The sequence below is a fragment of the Hyperoodon ampullatus genome, assembly GCF_949752795.1.
Source record: "Hyperoodon ampullatus genome assembly, chromosome: 6".
In the NCBI taxonomy this organism is placed as follows: domain Eukaryota; kingdom Metazoa; phylum Chordata; class Mammalia; order Artiodactyla; family Ziphiidae; genus Hyperoodon; species Hyperoodon ampullatus.
This window is the reverse complement of record NC_136919.1, coordinates 20,162,958-20,177,234: the sequence shown is the minus strand read 5'-3', so window position 1 is coordinate 20,177,234 and position 14,277 is coordinate 20,162,958. Positions and strand designations below refer to the sequence as shown.

At 48.7% G+C, this 14,277-nt stretch overlaps 1 protein-coding gene across 1 annotated transcript in view; it reads left to right on the top strand.

The window, feature by feature from the left end:
* Positions 1-14,277, top strand: part of ZNF618 (zinc finger protein 618) — a gene marked incomplete at its 5' end in the record, with an annotated part of 182,300 nt that overhangs the window by 159,523 nt on the left and 8,500 nt on the right. Inside the window, 2 exon segments of the mRNA XM_079705913.1 lie at positions 2,968-3,051; positions 6,133-6,210. Of these exon segments, the coding sequence (XP_079562039.1) occupies positions 2,968-3,051; positions 6,133-6,210 (162 nt within the window).

The window sequence follows — 14,277 nt, the reverse complement described above, 5'->3', positions numbered from 1 at the left end:
GCTGGGAGCTCTGTTCTCTTGGCCTCCCTCTACCTCACTGTTCAGGAAACCCCTCCATGAGCCATAGCCCAGCGGGAAGCCAACGGATGCCCACTCCAGTGTTGTCTGAGTCTACGCAGAAGGGGCTCAGACTCTGGAAGGGTGAACAGGCAGTGAAAGGTGCACACCAGCCATTTCTTACCAGTTATCGGGGAAAACTGATAAGACACACTGTGTGCTGAGCACCAGCTAATCGGGAATCCTGATTCACACCTGGACGGAAAGAGCCTTGGGCCTCCCGCCTAGATATGTGGGATGTAGGGTAGGGTGATGACTTGGTCCTTCTGGGACTGCGGGCCTTTCAGATGCCCTCAAGAGGCCCAAAGTTATCCATTAAAAATATACAAGTGATTAAACTGAGAACTCACTCAAATGAACCAGGGGGCTGGACCGATTACAGCCACGTGATGAGTTGTACTCGCCTTTACTCTGGTTCAGAAAGCTAACCAGGAGCAAGGATGTGGCTCTTAAAAATGTTTGAAGCTATGCTTATTGTGCTTAGATCTCCCGCAAGGAGAGTAAGTAGTTAATCAACTTTGAAGGCAATGGTTTTCAGCTACTGTGTAGAGAAGGGCTAGTAGCCATTGTTTTTTGGCAACAGTAGTTATAAATCAGTTAAACAGGCTGGTCATCACGGACTTATTGGTGGTAGATACTGGCTCAACTAAATAATGGGATCACGGCTTTCAGATCATGATTTTACTCTCGACCTTGTGGCTGGGAGTTTTTGCATCTGCAGTTTCTGCAGAGAACTGCCTGTAGGGCCTGTGTGGTCTGTGGCAGCTCTCAGAACCCAGAGTCACCATGTAAGCATCAGAAAGCGATGGGGCTTGCCTCTGGCTGCCTTTATGTGACCTGGAAGCCTTGTGGTGGGTGTCACACCTGGATTCCTAGCTGCGCAGGTCAGGGGACACCAGGTTGTGAGCTGGAGCCTGCATGTTGGAGCTGGAAGTCATCACTGCCCCCGTCATGCTAGAACAGGTAGCCGCTCCCGTGTGTGTGTGTGTGTGTGTGTGTGTGTGTGTGTGTGTGTGTGCGCCCGGGGATGTCCCCTGTGGAGCCGCTCGCTGGTTTTCAGCCAGAGGTGCCTATAGCAGGGATGGCTGATCAAAATCTGCTTTATCAGCTGAGCCATAGGAGGCTAATTATAAGAGTTTGTAACCTTAGTTGTGCTGAATTGTACCAATATGTTGGTCAGGCTGCACGGAAATCCTCCACAGATGGGTAACCATCCCCTGCATGCATGAGGGTTAAGATGGGGAAAGGAACCACTTCCCTGCCCCGGCCCTTTGTAAAAAGGAAGCATCTGTCCCAAGAATGAAATCTCCTTATTCTGCCATCTTAAAGGGTTAGGAGCTTAGTCAGCCCCAGGAACTTGACAACCTCACTCTCTGGGTTTTCATCTATAAGATGGGAATGACAGCGTGGACCTCATAGGACGATTGGAGGATAATGTGGATGTAAAGCATCTGGACCAGTGCCTGGCCCATAGCAGGTGCTTCGTAAATAAGAGTCCCCCCGTTTTTCCTAGGTAAAGAATTGAGGGGCTTTCTTTGCCAATTTACAGATGGTATCTTGAAGTGGGCAGGTGTGTAGCTCTCAGTCCAGGCATTTTACAGACAGTTAGAAGAGAGGGTCTTGTGTGTGGTGATGTCAACAGCCTCTGCAAGAAGGAGGCTGCATCAGGAGGCACTGTCAGAGTCGGGGGCAGGGGAATTGAGCAGGGCCTATAGGAGCCACCTGGGGCTTCCTTTCCCATCACCCCAGTGATCATCTGGAACCCCAGCCCCCATTGTCTGAGCACTTGCCTCCTGGCATAGGGTGGCCTGGGTGACAATGGCATTTCCCAGAGTGGGTTCCCAGAATCACCATTTTTGAAGGATGTTAAGGAATCTCATATTTTTTAATGGGCTTCAGTGGCTGATTATATTTGGGAAGGTTGGGTTCAGTGAAGCTAGATGGGTCTCTCTCCAGTCAAACTTCTCAGAGCCTTTGATATCCTCATGCAAGCTGTTTCTCCTTAAGAAAGGCTGCTGGGTCAGCTGCTCATCCCAGATTGACTTGTTCCCAGAAGCCTTTATATCCTGGCACATCCAGCATCCCCAGTGAGCAGCTTGGAAAAGCCGTCACCTTCTGGCTCCGACGTTCGAGACAGAACGTTGGTGTTTCCCACCTGGTTGGACCCTTTCTCTGACTCCGGCGTTTAAAACAGAGAGTTCTGGGAGAAGGAGAGCCACTCAGGAAGGCGCGTCAGTGGAGACACCCCAGAATCACTCAGGGAGCCAGTCCCTTGCCCCCGGTGAACCCCGACCAGACCTCCCCTGGTCTTTGGCCTCCCAGGGTGTGGGGCTACCCGGCTCAGCCTATCATGACTTCTCTGCCACCCAGGGACCCCTTCCGCTCTCTGGCCCTCCTGCTCTGCCAGAGCCACCGCCAGGAAACAGTCTGTCACCCTCCCTGCTCCTTGGTGGGACCTGTGTCAGCAGAATCTGGCAGAGCAAGTAGCGAGTGGCAGATCCAGATTGCTTAGTGTCACGTGTGGCTCCCCAGGGGTCAAAGATGGGAGACCCTGGCCTGTGTGCCATCTACTCAATCAGTTGGAGCTCAGGAGTGCGCCCACATCGCACACACATCCCCCCTGTGCCTGGACCTCCACCCACCCTGGGCACTGTCGGGGACCTCCTGGGACCCTGATGAGGTATCAGGCAATTCAGGTGAGCCTGAGGAACTGCAAGTTTGGGGTTTGGGGTTCTGGAGCCCATCCCTCTGCTGGTTCCCCAGCATAAAGCCTCAGGCACTCACCCAGCCCAGGGGCCGGGGCAGTTCCCACGTCCCTGGCCTCCCAAGCCCCCTCTGGCATGCCCCTCCCTTAGGACCTGTTGCTGACCAATCACCGTGGTTTTTCCTTGCTCTCCTCTCCCCACCCAGCAGAAAGCGCTTTCAGTCGGAGGGTAGAAGGCAAAGCACAAAACCACTTTGAAGAGACGAATAGCAGTTCCCAAAACTCCAGCGGTGAGTGTGCCCCATGACAGTCACCCTGTGCTGCCACCTCAATCTGCTCCGGGGTCTTTGTGGTGCGTGATGGGGCAGGGTGTTGGGAGGAGGCTGAGGGCAGAGCATTAGAGGGCGGCCAGAGCCCGGCAGAAGCGGGAGGGGCCCTTTTTTCCAGGGCCATCCCTCCGGGCCTCAGGAGCACCTCCGGGACTCTTTGTCTCTTCCCCATGGAGAGAGGAACTCCCCTGCCCCATGACCTGTGTGATATACTGACTCGGGTGGCCCCCTTTGAGCCATTGCTATGTTTATAGGATGAACATCACAGCCATTTTTTTTTTCCAGAAGAAGCAAAGCGGGTACAGTAGAGAGAGCTGTGGCCTAAGAGCCGGAGGCCCCAAGTTCTGGTCCCCTTTTGGACCTGGGAACATCCAAAGGTTCCCTTCCAGCCCGTACCAGCCCAAGTAGGCTTGCCTGAGGTTCCCAGTGATGTTTTGGCGCCCCCTGGTGGTTGCCTCCTGCAGGACTCTAGCAGAACCCTAGAGCACCTTAGAGCAGCCAAAATCCACTGTCCCCAGCCAGACCTGGGGCCAGCCTGGCGGAGCCATGCGTGATCACAAGCAGCCTCTGCCCGAGAAAGGCACAGCAAACTGGTCTGCACAGTGCCAGCCAGGGCAGGGTGTAAAAAAGATTTTGATGCTTCCTTTATACTAAGGTAAACCGTCACTCACTTTCTTGCTCAATTAAAGTTTAATTCACCAGATTAGGTGTTGGCCTGTGCTCAGCACCGTGCTGGGCACTGCCTGGGTGCAGACAGATGACACACGTGGCTTGACCACCAGTCAGGGGCTTTATGAAACATCCAGGAGCGCAGACTTGCACATGCAAGCTTCCTCACAGTGATCTGAGCTCCAGCCAAGGCTCAACCCCAGCTCCACCATCTACAAGCTGGTGACGTGAGCTCGCCTCTCAATTTCACCTCTGCTGTGGAATGGGAATGGCACACACGTCCCTGTGGTGGGGAATATTCAGAGGGTGCCCTGCAGAGTTTACACACTCACATGGTAGGCTGTTTTGGAGGTGGTGGTTTTTTTAAGTGATTTGATGAATAAGTGCTCCGAGGAAGGGAGTGAGGTGTGCCGTGGGAGCCCCGAGGATGTTGCCACGATCCTTTAAACCGTAGAGAGCATGTCGACTTTTCCAAACTGCTTCATCCTTTTGGAAGCTATAACCCACTCAGTCCCTCCAAAAGGTGAGCCTTAAAGAACTGGAGTGACTGGCCCAAGGCCACACAGGAATAAGCAGCAGAGCCAGGACTGAAACCGCGGTCTCCCGGGAGCCTTTGTTCTCAGCCAGCCAGGCTGCACCCCCTGCCTCTCCTTCCACCAGAGCCGATGTTCAGAATTGGGAATGACGGTGTGAAGCGCCGCTCCCGCCGGCAGCCACCATTTATTGAGCGCTTACTGTGTGCCTGGCACGTGTTCAGAGCTGTATGTGTCTTAACCTGTTTTCATCCTTACCACAGCCCAGTGAGGGTCAGTGTTATTGTTATCCCCACTTTTTGGATGAGGAAACTGAGGCTCAGGAGAGGTTGATTGTTGCCCCAGGTCCCCAGCTTGTGAGTGGTGGAGCCAGGATTCCCGTTGTAGTCCGTCTGGCCCCGTTCTGCTGCCTCCTGCCCGTGAGGCTCACCTGACCACGCCAGGAAGCACGGGGAGCTGCCAGCAGACAGAAAAGCCCTCAAAGCTCAGCCCTCCCTTGGCCGCTCTGGTGTTTGGTGCCAGACAGTACCACCCCGGTGCCAGGACCTAGAAGCAGCTCCCAGCTCCCTGTCCTGAACCGGGCAGCCACGCGTGGATATTTTCTCCTTAGTGCTCTGTGGGCTGACTTTTTGAAAGTTGGGGGTGTCCTGGAGGGATGGCCCCGGCTGATCTCGCCCTGCCCGTGTGCCAGCCGCACCCCAGCTGCCCCCTCCTCCTCCGAGAGCCCATCTGGCTCACTCCTTCCTAAGGCCAGAGGTCATGACTGTCATCTCCGAGCAGCAGAACCAGAAGAGACTTAGCTAAACTGTTTCTCTTTTGCAGAAACTGCAAGTCCCCTGATTTCCAATCCTTTCCCTCTCCTACAGAGTAAGTGATGGTCCCATCGGGGGGGCTGGAGAGGGCGAGGCAGGGCAGGGAATGAACTCAGCCAGCCGCACGTTCGGGACCTCCCCAGAGCATCAGACCTGGGCCGCCCTTCCAGGTAGACCCAGGTGGAGGTGGTGGAGGCACAGGGAGACCCAGCCCAGGCGGGTGGAGGAGTTTGGACAGGTGTTGGGTGGAGCTGTGACCATGGGTGGCCTGACTCTGGCACCCCCAGCCCTGCAGGAACAAAGCCTCCCCTTCCTGCTCACGGGGGCAGCCTCAGGGCGCCTCTTCCGAGCGCATCTCCGCCATCCTCCCGCTCTCTGTTCCCTACTCGGTTTTGCTGTCTCCTCTCTTTCTTTTTCCTTCCGCGTCCCTCTGCTGGGCGCGTGCTCGCGTTCCTGTGTGCTCTGATTCTTGCCGCCCTCCGGCCCGCTCCTCTTCCCTTTCCTGTCTTATCCCTGCTTCTCTAGCTCTTCTGTGTTTCTCCACTTCTCACCCTTTCTCTCACCCCTTCTCTCCTTCTCTTTACTGCCCTCCATGTCCATTATGTTCTTTTTGGTTCATTCATACGTCCATTCATTTGTTCACTCAGCAAACAGTGCCGTCTGTGTGCTTCCACCAGCTGAGAGGTGGGCTGTGGAACAAATTAGACGTGGTCTCCGCCCTGAGAGAGCTCTTGGTCCCTTAGTGTTATCCCCAGCGCCCAGAACAGCGTGGCACACAGTGAGCACTCGATAAATGCCGCTTGACTGCACTCGGCGGTCTTTATCTGCCAGTCTTCCTCTCTCCATTGCTCCTTCCCCCGCAGCCTCTCCCCCGCTAGCTAGTGACAGGGGGGCAGACAGGCCCAGAGCCCCGAGTGCACAGCCCCCATGTGTGTCTGGGTGCCCAGTTCCAAAGCTGCCTGCGGCCCAGCAGAAAGGCACCCGGGTTCGTGCTGCCCCTAAAACGGCTGCTCCGTTTCTCCCTGCAGAGCCCTACACGTGCGGCGCCTGTGGAATCCAGTTCCAGTTCTACAACAACCTGCTGGAGCACATGCAGTCCCACGCGGGTAAGGGCCCCACGGTGGACGGGGGCGGGGTACTGAAGCCCCCCTTATCCCTCCCACCCTCAGATCCTGTGAAAGGCAGGGACGGCCAGGGCCAGCCTGCGGCCGCTCTCCCAAAAAACAGTCACAGGACGCGGGAGCCCTGGTTACTCCGCTGTAAGTCAGGGTGGTCTGTGCCCTACGGGGGCAGCTGGCTTGATGGCAGCGTAGCCAGAGAGGGGGTCGGAGCTGGAGAAGGCTTCCAGAAATTGTGACCTCTGCCCGGAGCCTAGAGGCCAAACAGGAGCTGAGCAGGACAGAGTCCTGGGCGTGTGTAGGGTTGAGTGTGGTTTGAGACCCAGGTGAGCAGAGGAAGGGGGGAGGGCAGTGGAGAGGGCTCAGCCCGGGGCAGCCTGGGGCGAGCCCCATTGCTTTCGCAGTCATACCCCCGAAGCAGCAGTCCTCAAATGTGAGCGTGCATCAGTCACGAGGAGGGCTGTTGACAGCTCAGATTTCTAGGCCGCACTCTGAACTTCAGATGCATGGGTCTAGGGCAGGGCCCAGGATTCGCATTTCTGATAGGTCCTCAGGCCATACACACCTGGCTTGTCCGGGACCACACTTTGAGAACTGCTGCTGTAGAGCCACAGCTAGGAGTCTGCTGTCTGGACACCCTTTTTATCAGTTGTTTCGCCATCTGTCCAGCTTACAGTGTCAGCTCCCTCACTAGACCACCAGCCTCCAATTTTAGGTTTTGGTCATAGTAGCACTGATTTCTTTTTTTCTTTTCTTTAACGTCTTTATTGGAGTATAACTGCTTTACAATGGTGTGTTAGTTGCTGCTGTATAACAAAGTGAATCAGCTGTACGTATACATATATCCCCATATCTCCTCCCTCTTGCGTCTCCCTCCCACCCTCCCTATCCCACCCCTCTAGGTGGTCACAAAGCATTGAGCTGATCTGATTTCTGATCTGATCTCTGTTTTAGGCAGGCAGACACTGTTTGCTTTAACAGGTAAATCCCAAATTCTCGGTGGTTTGACATAACCACTTCCTTCTCAGCCACATCACAGCCTAATGCACGTGGCCTTCCACGTGGAGATTCAGGGACCCAGACTCCTTCCTTCCTGTGTCTCCATCCTCCCCTGGATCACAGAGTCCTCTCTGTCTGACTGACGGGCGGGGAGAGAGGCACACTTCCTTCTTTACCACTTTAGACCACAAGTGACACATACATGCTCAAATTCCAGAGCCCTGCCCAGGGACAGCCCGACAAGGGAAGCGGGAACATGGGGGAGACAGCTCGCTGACCCCGCCACCCTTCCCGCAGGGTGATCCTCTGGAGGCATTGGAGGTGATGTGAGAAAAGCGCCTGACACAGATGGTGGCTCAGTAAAGGCCAAAGAGGAGCTCACCAGGAAAGAGACTGAGTGTTTGCTTAGCTGCTGTCACTTCTGCTGTCACTGTGGTTGTTGTTGTTAGTTATTGCTTGTCTCTCTCTTAGGTTTCTGAATCTTTCACATCACCTTCCAGGTCTGGCCTGACTAGCACAGAGTATTACAGGGCGAGACGCTCTTCAGGCAGGTGCTGTTCTGTTACTGTGACCCCTCTTCATTCATTCATTTATGCAGCGTATATCTGTTGGGTGTCTGCTGTACACTAGGCACCAACTCGCGTGATTTTGGGTGAGAGGGAGATAAATAAATAATTTATAATGTACTCATTAAAATCAGTGCAGGCGGGCTTCCCTGGTGGCGCAGTGGTTGGGAGTCCGCCTGCCGATGCAGGGGACACGGGTTCGTGCCCCGGTCTGGGAGGATCCCACATGCCGCGGAGCGGCTGGGCCCGTGAGCCATGGCCACTGAGCCTGCGTGTCCGGAGCCTGTGCTCCGCAGTGGGAGAGGCCACAGCAGTGAGAGGCCCGCGTACCGCAAAAAAAAAAAAAAAAAAAAAAAAATCAGTGCAGGGACTTCCCTGGTGGTCCAGTGGTTAAGAATATGTGCTTCCGATGCAAGGGGTGCAGGTTCAATCCCTGGTCGGGGAACTAAGATCCCACATGCTGCACGGCACGGCCAAAAAATTTTTTAAAAAAAATAATAAAATCAGTGCAGAGCTGGATGGGCTGCCATGACACGTGAGTTCCAGTCCTCTCTAACCGATGTGTCTCTATACCATGTGACCTCAGGCAGGAAACTTTGTCGTCGTCCCCCCCCACACACTCTGAGTCTCCATCTCTAAAACAAGGGCACACAGACCTGTGATCTCCAGCTGCCCTCCTTACACCAAGGTTCTGTCTTCACGTGTCTCACACCTCCTGCTTGCCTTTGCTGTCAGCCATCCTGCACCAGGGAAGGCCTTGAACGCACTCAGAGCACTTAGACTTGACCCCGTGGGGAACCAGTAGCCAAAGTTAGAAGGATGCTGGGGACCACCGCCTGAGCACAGCACTTGGGCCCGAGACCCCCACGGCCCCGTCTCTGCTCCCTTCTCCTCCGAAACCCTCTGCCAGCTCTGGAAGCTGAGCCCTAATTAGGGAAGAGTCTGGGTGCCAGTGCTTCTCTGTCCCTTAGGCGGTTGGGCGGAGGCCATTAACATGCAAATCAAGGGTGCGCCTGGGGGTGCCCCACCTCCCCCAAGCATCCCAACTTGTTTTCGGAGAAGAGCTTTGGGCTGCTTTGTTCTGGTTCAGTGCTGGCAGAGAATGCCTTGCCGGCAATCCAGTGCAAAGCCAGGCTGAATCCCAGCCAGGCTGAGTCGGGATTAAAGGATTGACTCCATAGAGAGAAATTAAGCGTCATGATCTGCGCAGTTCACGGCGCTGCTGATAAGGGGGATCAGCCTCGAATAACAGCAATCTCATTAAGAGGCTGCTGAATGGCACAGGGTAATTCCCGCTAATAAACTTCCTTTCTGCGCTGTAGGAAAACCTTCCTGGCCCCTGGTGACAGTTTAGGAGCAGGTTTTGGCAGCAGTAATACTAAAGATAGCTAACACTTAGTGAGCGATTACTGTGTGTCAGGCCTGCTTATTGCGTCAGGGCTCCTCAACAAGCTGGTTGGCATTATCATCCCCATTATACAGATGAAGAAACGGAGGCTCAGAGAACATAATCACTGGCCCAAAGTTGCATGGCTCGTAAAAAGTACCTCACATCGTTGAGTTCTTACCTATTAGCTCATTTGATCCTCAGAACATCCCTCTGAGTTGGGTCCACATTAGCTCGCCTTTATAGATAAGGAAACTGAGGTTAAAAGGGCTAAGTATAGAAAATGGAAGCACATATTTTGGGCAGAAGAATGTCAGTTAAAAATTACTTATCAATAAGAAAATTATTAGGCCTGTGCAACAATTAATGATTTAAATAATGATCATAATATTTAATAAATATAAACTGTTTCCATAATGTTTTGCCTCCAGAATGCAATAGCTCATTTCCTCAACTGTTATCAGTAGGACAGATGCTTTGATTTTTTTCCAAGTTATAGTGCTGTTTTGCTTGTTTGTGTTTAGAAGTGTGCATTATGCAGTTCATTTTAGTGTGCTATTTCTGTGTTCTTTATTTTTTGTCCTTTTAATAAAAAGTGTAAATTTCAAAATAAAATAAAATGGCTAAGTAACTTGCCCAAGGCTCTGCAGCCACAGTATCAGACCAGGATTCTGACCCTCCCATGAACTCCAGAGCCGGTGCTCTGAACAGCCACCCTCTTCAGCAGGGTAGATGGGGTGGAGGATTAGGGATGGGGGAAGCCCCCTCAGAGGTCCTCTCTTCTAGCCTCTTTTCAAGTAGTCGGGGGACTGCAGCTAAGTGAGGCCTGGGGACTTTCCCAGGAGGCAAAAAAGTTGGCAACTCAGAGTGGTAGGATTTGGGAATGGCCACATTTAATTTCTGATCCCTTTGAGCTACTTCACCTCTCTGGGCATCGGTCTTCTCATCTGTAAAGTAGGCTCATCACCATTCTCCACAGGCTGGGTGAGGGTTCTGGAGATGATGTATGTAAAGTATTAAGGGCTATGGCACATTCTAAAATAAGACTGAATAATGCAGGTTTCTCTTTTTCCATCCCCTGCTAGAAACAACTGCTTCCTTCTTTCTGCAACTGATCCCTCCTTGGGAGACAGCCTTTATTCCAGCTTTGCATCCCGCCCTTTACAGATGTCTGTGTATCTGTACGTGTGTGAGCATGTGTATCTGTGGTACGTAGAGTTAGCCACACTGAATAAACCTTGTTTCCAGCTCAAGCTATAGAGCATTTACTGAGTACCTCACCCATTTAGCAGCATTATCTGTGAGATAAGGAGAAAAAACGTTTTTTTAATAAGCCATGCTGACATCATTATCTAATTAGAGGTTGAGTAATCCCAATTTCAAGCCTTGCAGAAAGGCAGAGAATGAGGGAATCGCCCTGCAGCTTGCCCAGCCCTGGGATTTTGGAAGGAGGAGGGGAAACTGAGCCCTAGAGAATTGAAGTGCCTAACTCAAGGTTATAATACTCAGCCAAAGCCTGGTTCAAATCCCAGGCTTCCAAATCTCTGTACTCTAGCAGAGAAAGTCAGTAAGAATGGCTGCTGGTTTCCATTTTAAAATTTGTGTTTCTCTTTTTTACACGTGAGATCTATTCATTAAAGGAAATTGGGAAAATGCAGAGAAATTGCAAAATGAAGACTCAGCCATAATCTCACTACTCAAAGTTAGCCACTGTTACTTTTTTTTTTAACAAATATTTATTGAGTATATATGGTGTACTGCTATAAAGTGAATGGTTTTTTTTTTTTTTTTTTTTTTTGGCTGCGCTGGGTCTTCGGTGCTGCGCGCGGGCGTTTCTCTAGTTGAGGCGAGCGGAGGCCACTCCTCGCCGCGGTGCGCAGGCGTGTCACCGCAGTGGCCTCTCTTGTTGAGGAGCACGGGCTCTAGGCGTGAGGGTCAGCAGTTGTGGCTCACAGGCTCCAGAGCGCAGGCTCAGCAGTTGTGGTGCGCAGGCTTAGCCACTCCGCAGCATGTGGGATCCCCCCGGACCAGGGCTCGAACCCGTGTCCCCTGCATTGGCAGGCAGATTCTTAACCACTGCACCACCAGGGAAGCCCAACTGTTACTCTTTTAATGGTTTCTTTTCAGTCTATTTTAAAATCAGATTTATTGAGATATAATTTACATAAATAAAATTCACCAATTTTAAGAGTACAGTTTGATGGGTTTTGATAAATGTATAGTCATTTAACCATTATCACAAGCACAATGTATAGTGTTACCGTCAACCCAAAAAGTTCCCTTTGCAGCAAGTCCCTTTCCCAGGCCCCCACCCTGGCAACCACTGTCTGCTTTCTTTTGTTATAGTTTTGCCTTTACTGGAATTTTGTATAAATGGAATTATATGATATTTAGTCATTTGTGTCTGACTTCTTTCACTTAGCATACTTTTGAGACTCATCCATGTTGTTCTGTGATATCAGTATTTCTTTTTATTTCTGAGTAGTATTTCATTGTTTGGATATACCACAATTTGTTTATCTATTCCCCTACCGATGGACATTTAGGCTGTCTCCAGTTTGGGGCTATTACGAATAAAGCTGCTGTGAATGCCCAAGTGCAAGTCCCTGTGTGGACATTTTTTTTTTTAACATCTTTATTGGAGTATAATTGCTTTACAATGTTTTTAACTACTAGGTAGATACCTAGGAGTAGAAATGCTGGGTCATTTGGTCCCTCTATATTTAACCTTTTAGGGAACTGCCATACTGTTTCCTAAAGTGGCTACACCATTTTTACATTTCCACCAACAGTGTACGAGGGGTCCAGTTTCTCCACATCCTTGATAACGCTCGTTATTATCTGACTTTTTGATTATAGCCATTCTAGTGCATTAAGGGATATCTCATTGTGATTTTAATCTGTGTATTCCTGATGACAAATGATGTTGAACACTTTTTCATGTGCTTATTGGCCATTTAAATATCTTCTTTGGAGAAATGTCTATTCAGATCCTTTGCCCATTGTTTAATTGGGTTTTTTTGTTTTTTTATTATTGAGTTGTAAGAGATCTTTTTATCTTTATATACGAGGGCTCTATAGATATATGATTCACAAGTATCTCCTCCCATTCTGTAGGTTGTCTTTTCACTTTCTTGATGCTGTCCTTTGAAGCACAAAAAATTTTGATGACGACTACATATTTTTTCTTTCATTGTTTATGCTTTTGATGTCATATGTAAGAAATCATTGCCTAACCAAGGGTCACAGAGACTTAACTCCTCTGTTTGCTTATAAGAGTTTTATAGTTTTCACTGTTACATTTAAGCCTGTATTCCATTTTGTGTTAATTTTTGTATGTGGTATGAGGTAGGGGCCCAGCTTCATTCTTTTGCATGTGGATATCCAGTTGTCCCAGCACCATTTTTAAAAAGACTGTTTGTTCCCCCATTGAATTGTCCTGGCACCCTTGTCAAAAATCAATTGACTATAAATGTGAGGGTTTATTTCTGGATTCTGAATTCTATTTCATTGATCTGTACGTGTGTTTTTGTGCCAGTACCACACTGTCTGGATTACTGTGACTTTATAACAGCTTTGAAATCGGGAAGTCTAAGCCCTCCTACTTTGTTCTTCTTCAAGAGTGTTTTGGCTCTTCTGTGTCACATAAACTTTAGGCTCAACTTGTCAATATCTGCAAAAAAGACAGCAGGACTTTTGATAGGGATTGTGTTGAATCTAGATCAATTTGGGGAATATTGCCGTTTTAACAATATTGTCTTCCAGTCTTTGAACATAGGGTGCCTCTTCATTTATTTAAGTCTTCTTTGAGTTATTTCAATAATGTTTTTAGTTTTAAGTGTACAAGTCTTATACTTCTTTTGTAAATTTATTCCTAAGTATTTTATTCTTTTAGAAGCCATTATAAATGGAATTATTTCCTTAATTTAATTTTTGGAGTGTTCATTGCTGACGTAGAGAAATATAATTGATTTTTTTTAGTATATTGATCTCATATCCTGAAACCTTGCTGAACTTATTTATAAGTTTTAATAGTTGTGTGTGTGTGTGTATTCCATAGGATTTTCTATACACACAGTCATGTCATCTGTAATCTGTAAGTAAAGATAATTTTACTTCTTCCATTCATGTGGATGCCCTTTATTTTTCTTTTCTTTTTTATTCTTTCTTTCTTTTTTTCTTTCATTGACCTGGCTAGAACCTCTAATGCATGTTGAATAAAATAGAGTGGACATTCTTATCTTGTTCCTGATCTTAAGAGGAAAGTTTTTCATGTTTAACCATTAACTGTGATGTTGGCAGTGGGTTTTTCATAGATGCCCTTTGTCAAGTTGAAAAAGTTCCCTTCAATTCCTAGTTTGTTGAGTGTTTTTATCATGAAAGGGTGTTGGATTTTTGTCAAATAATTTTTCTGCATCTATTGAAATTATCATGTGGTTTTTGTCCTTTATTCTATTAATATGGTATTGATTTTTGTATGTTGAACTAATCTTGTATTCCTGGAATAAATACCACTTGATCATGGTGTATAACCTGTTGTATATGTTGCTGGATTTGGTCTGCTCTGTTTTATTAAAGATGTTTGTATCTATATTCATAAGGCATAGTGGACTATAGTTTGTTTTTTCTTGTGACTTCTTAGTCCTGTTTTGGTATCAGAATAATACCTGCCTCATAGAATGAATTGAGAAGTGTTCCCTCCTCTTCTATTTCCAGAAGAATTTGTGAAGGGTTCTTTTAACGTATTATAGAATTCACCGATGAAGCCATCTGAGCCTGCGCTTTCCTTTACTTTTCTTTTTTATGGTCGGTGTTTTGACTACTAATTCAGTCTTTTTAATAGATCTATCCAGATTTTCTACTTCTTGAATCAGTTTTGGTAGTTTATGTCTTTCTAGGAATTTGTCTATTTCATCCAGGTCATCTAATTTGTTGGAATACTACTGTTCATAGTATTTCCTTATAATCCTTTTTATTTCTATCAGATCAGTAAACTTGTTTTTTTGTTTTGTTTTGTTTTTGATGTCCTTTATGAGGTTGAGAAAGTTTCCTTCTTTTCCTAGTTTGCTGAGATTTTGTATCATAGGTGGGTATTGAATTTTA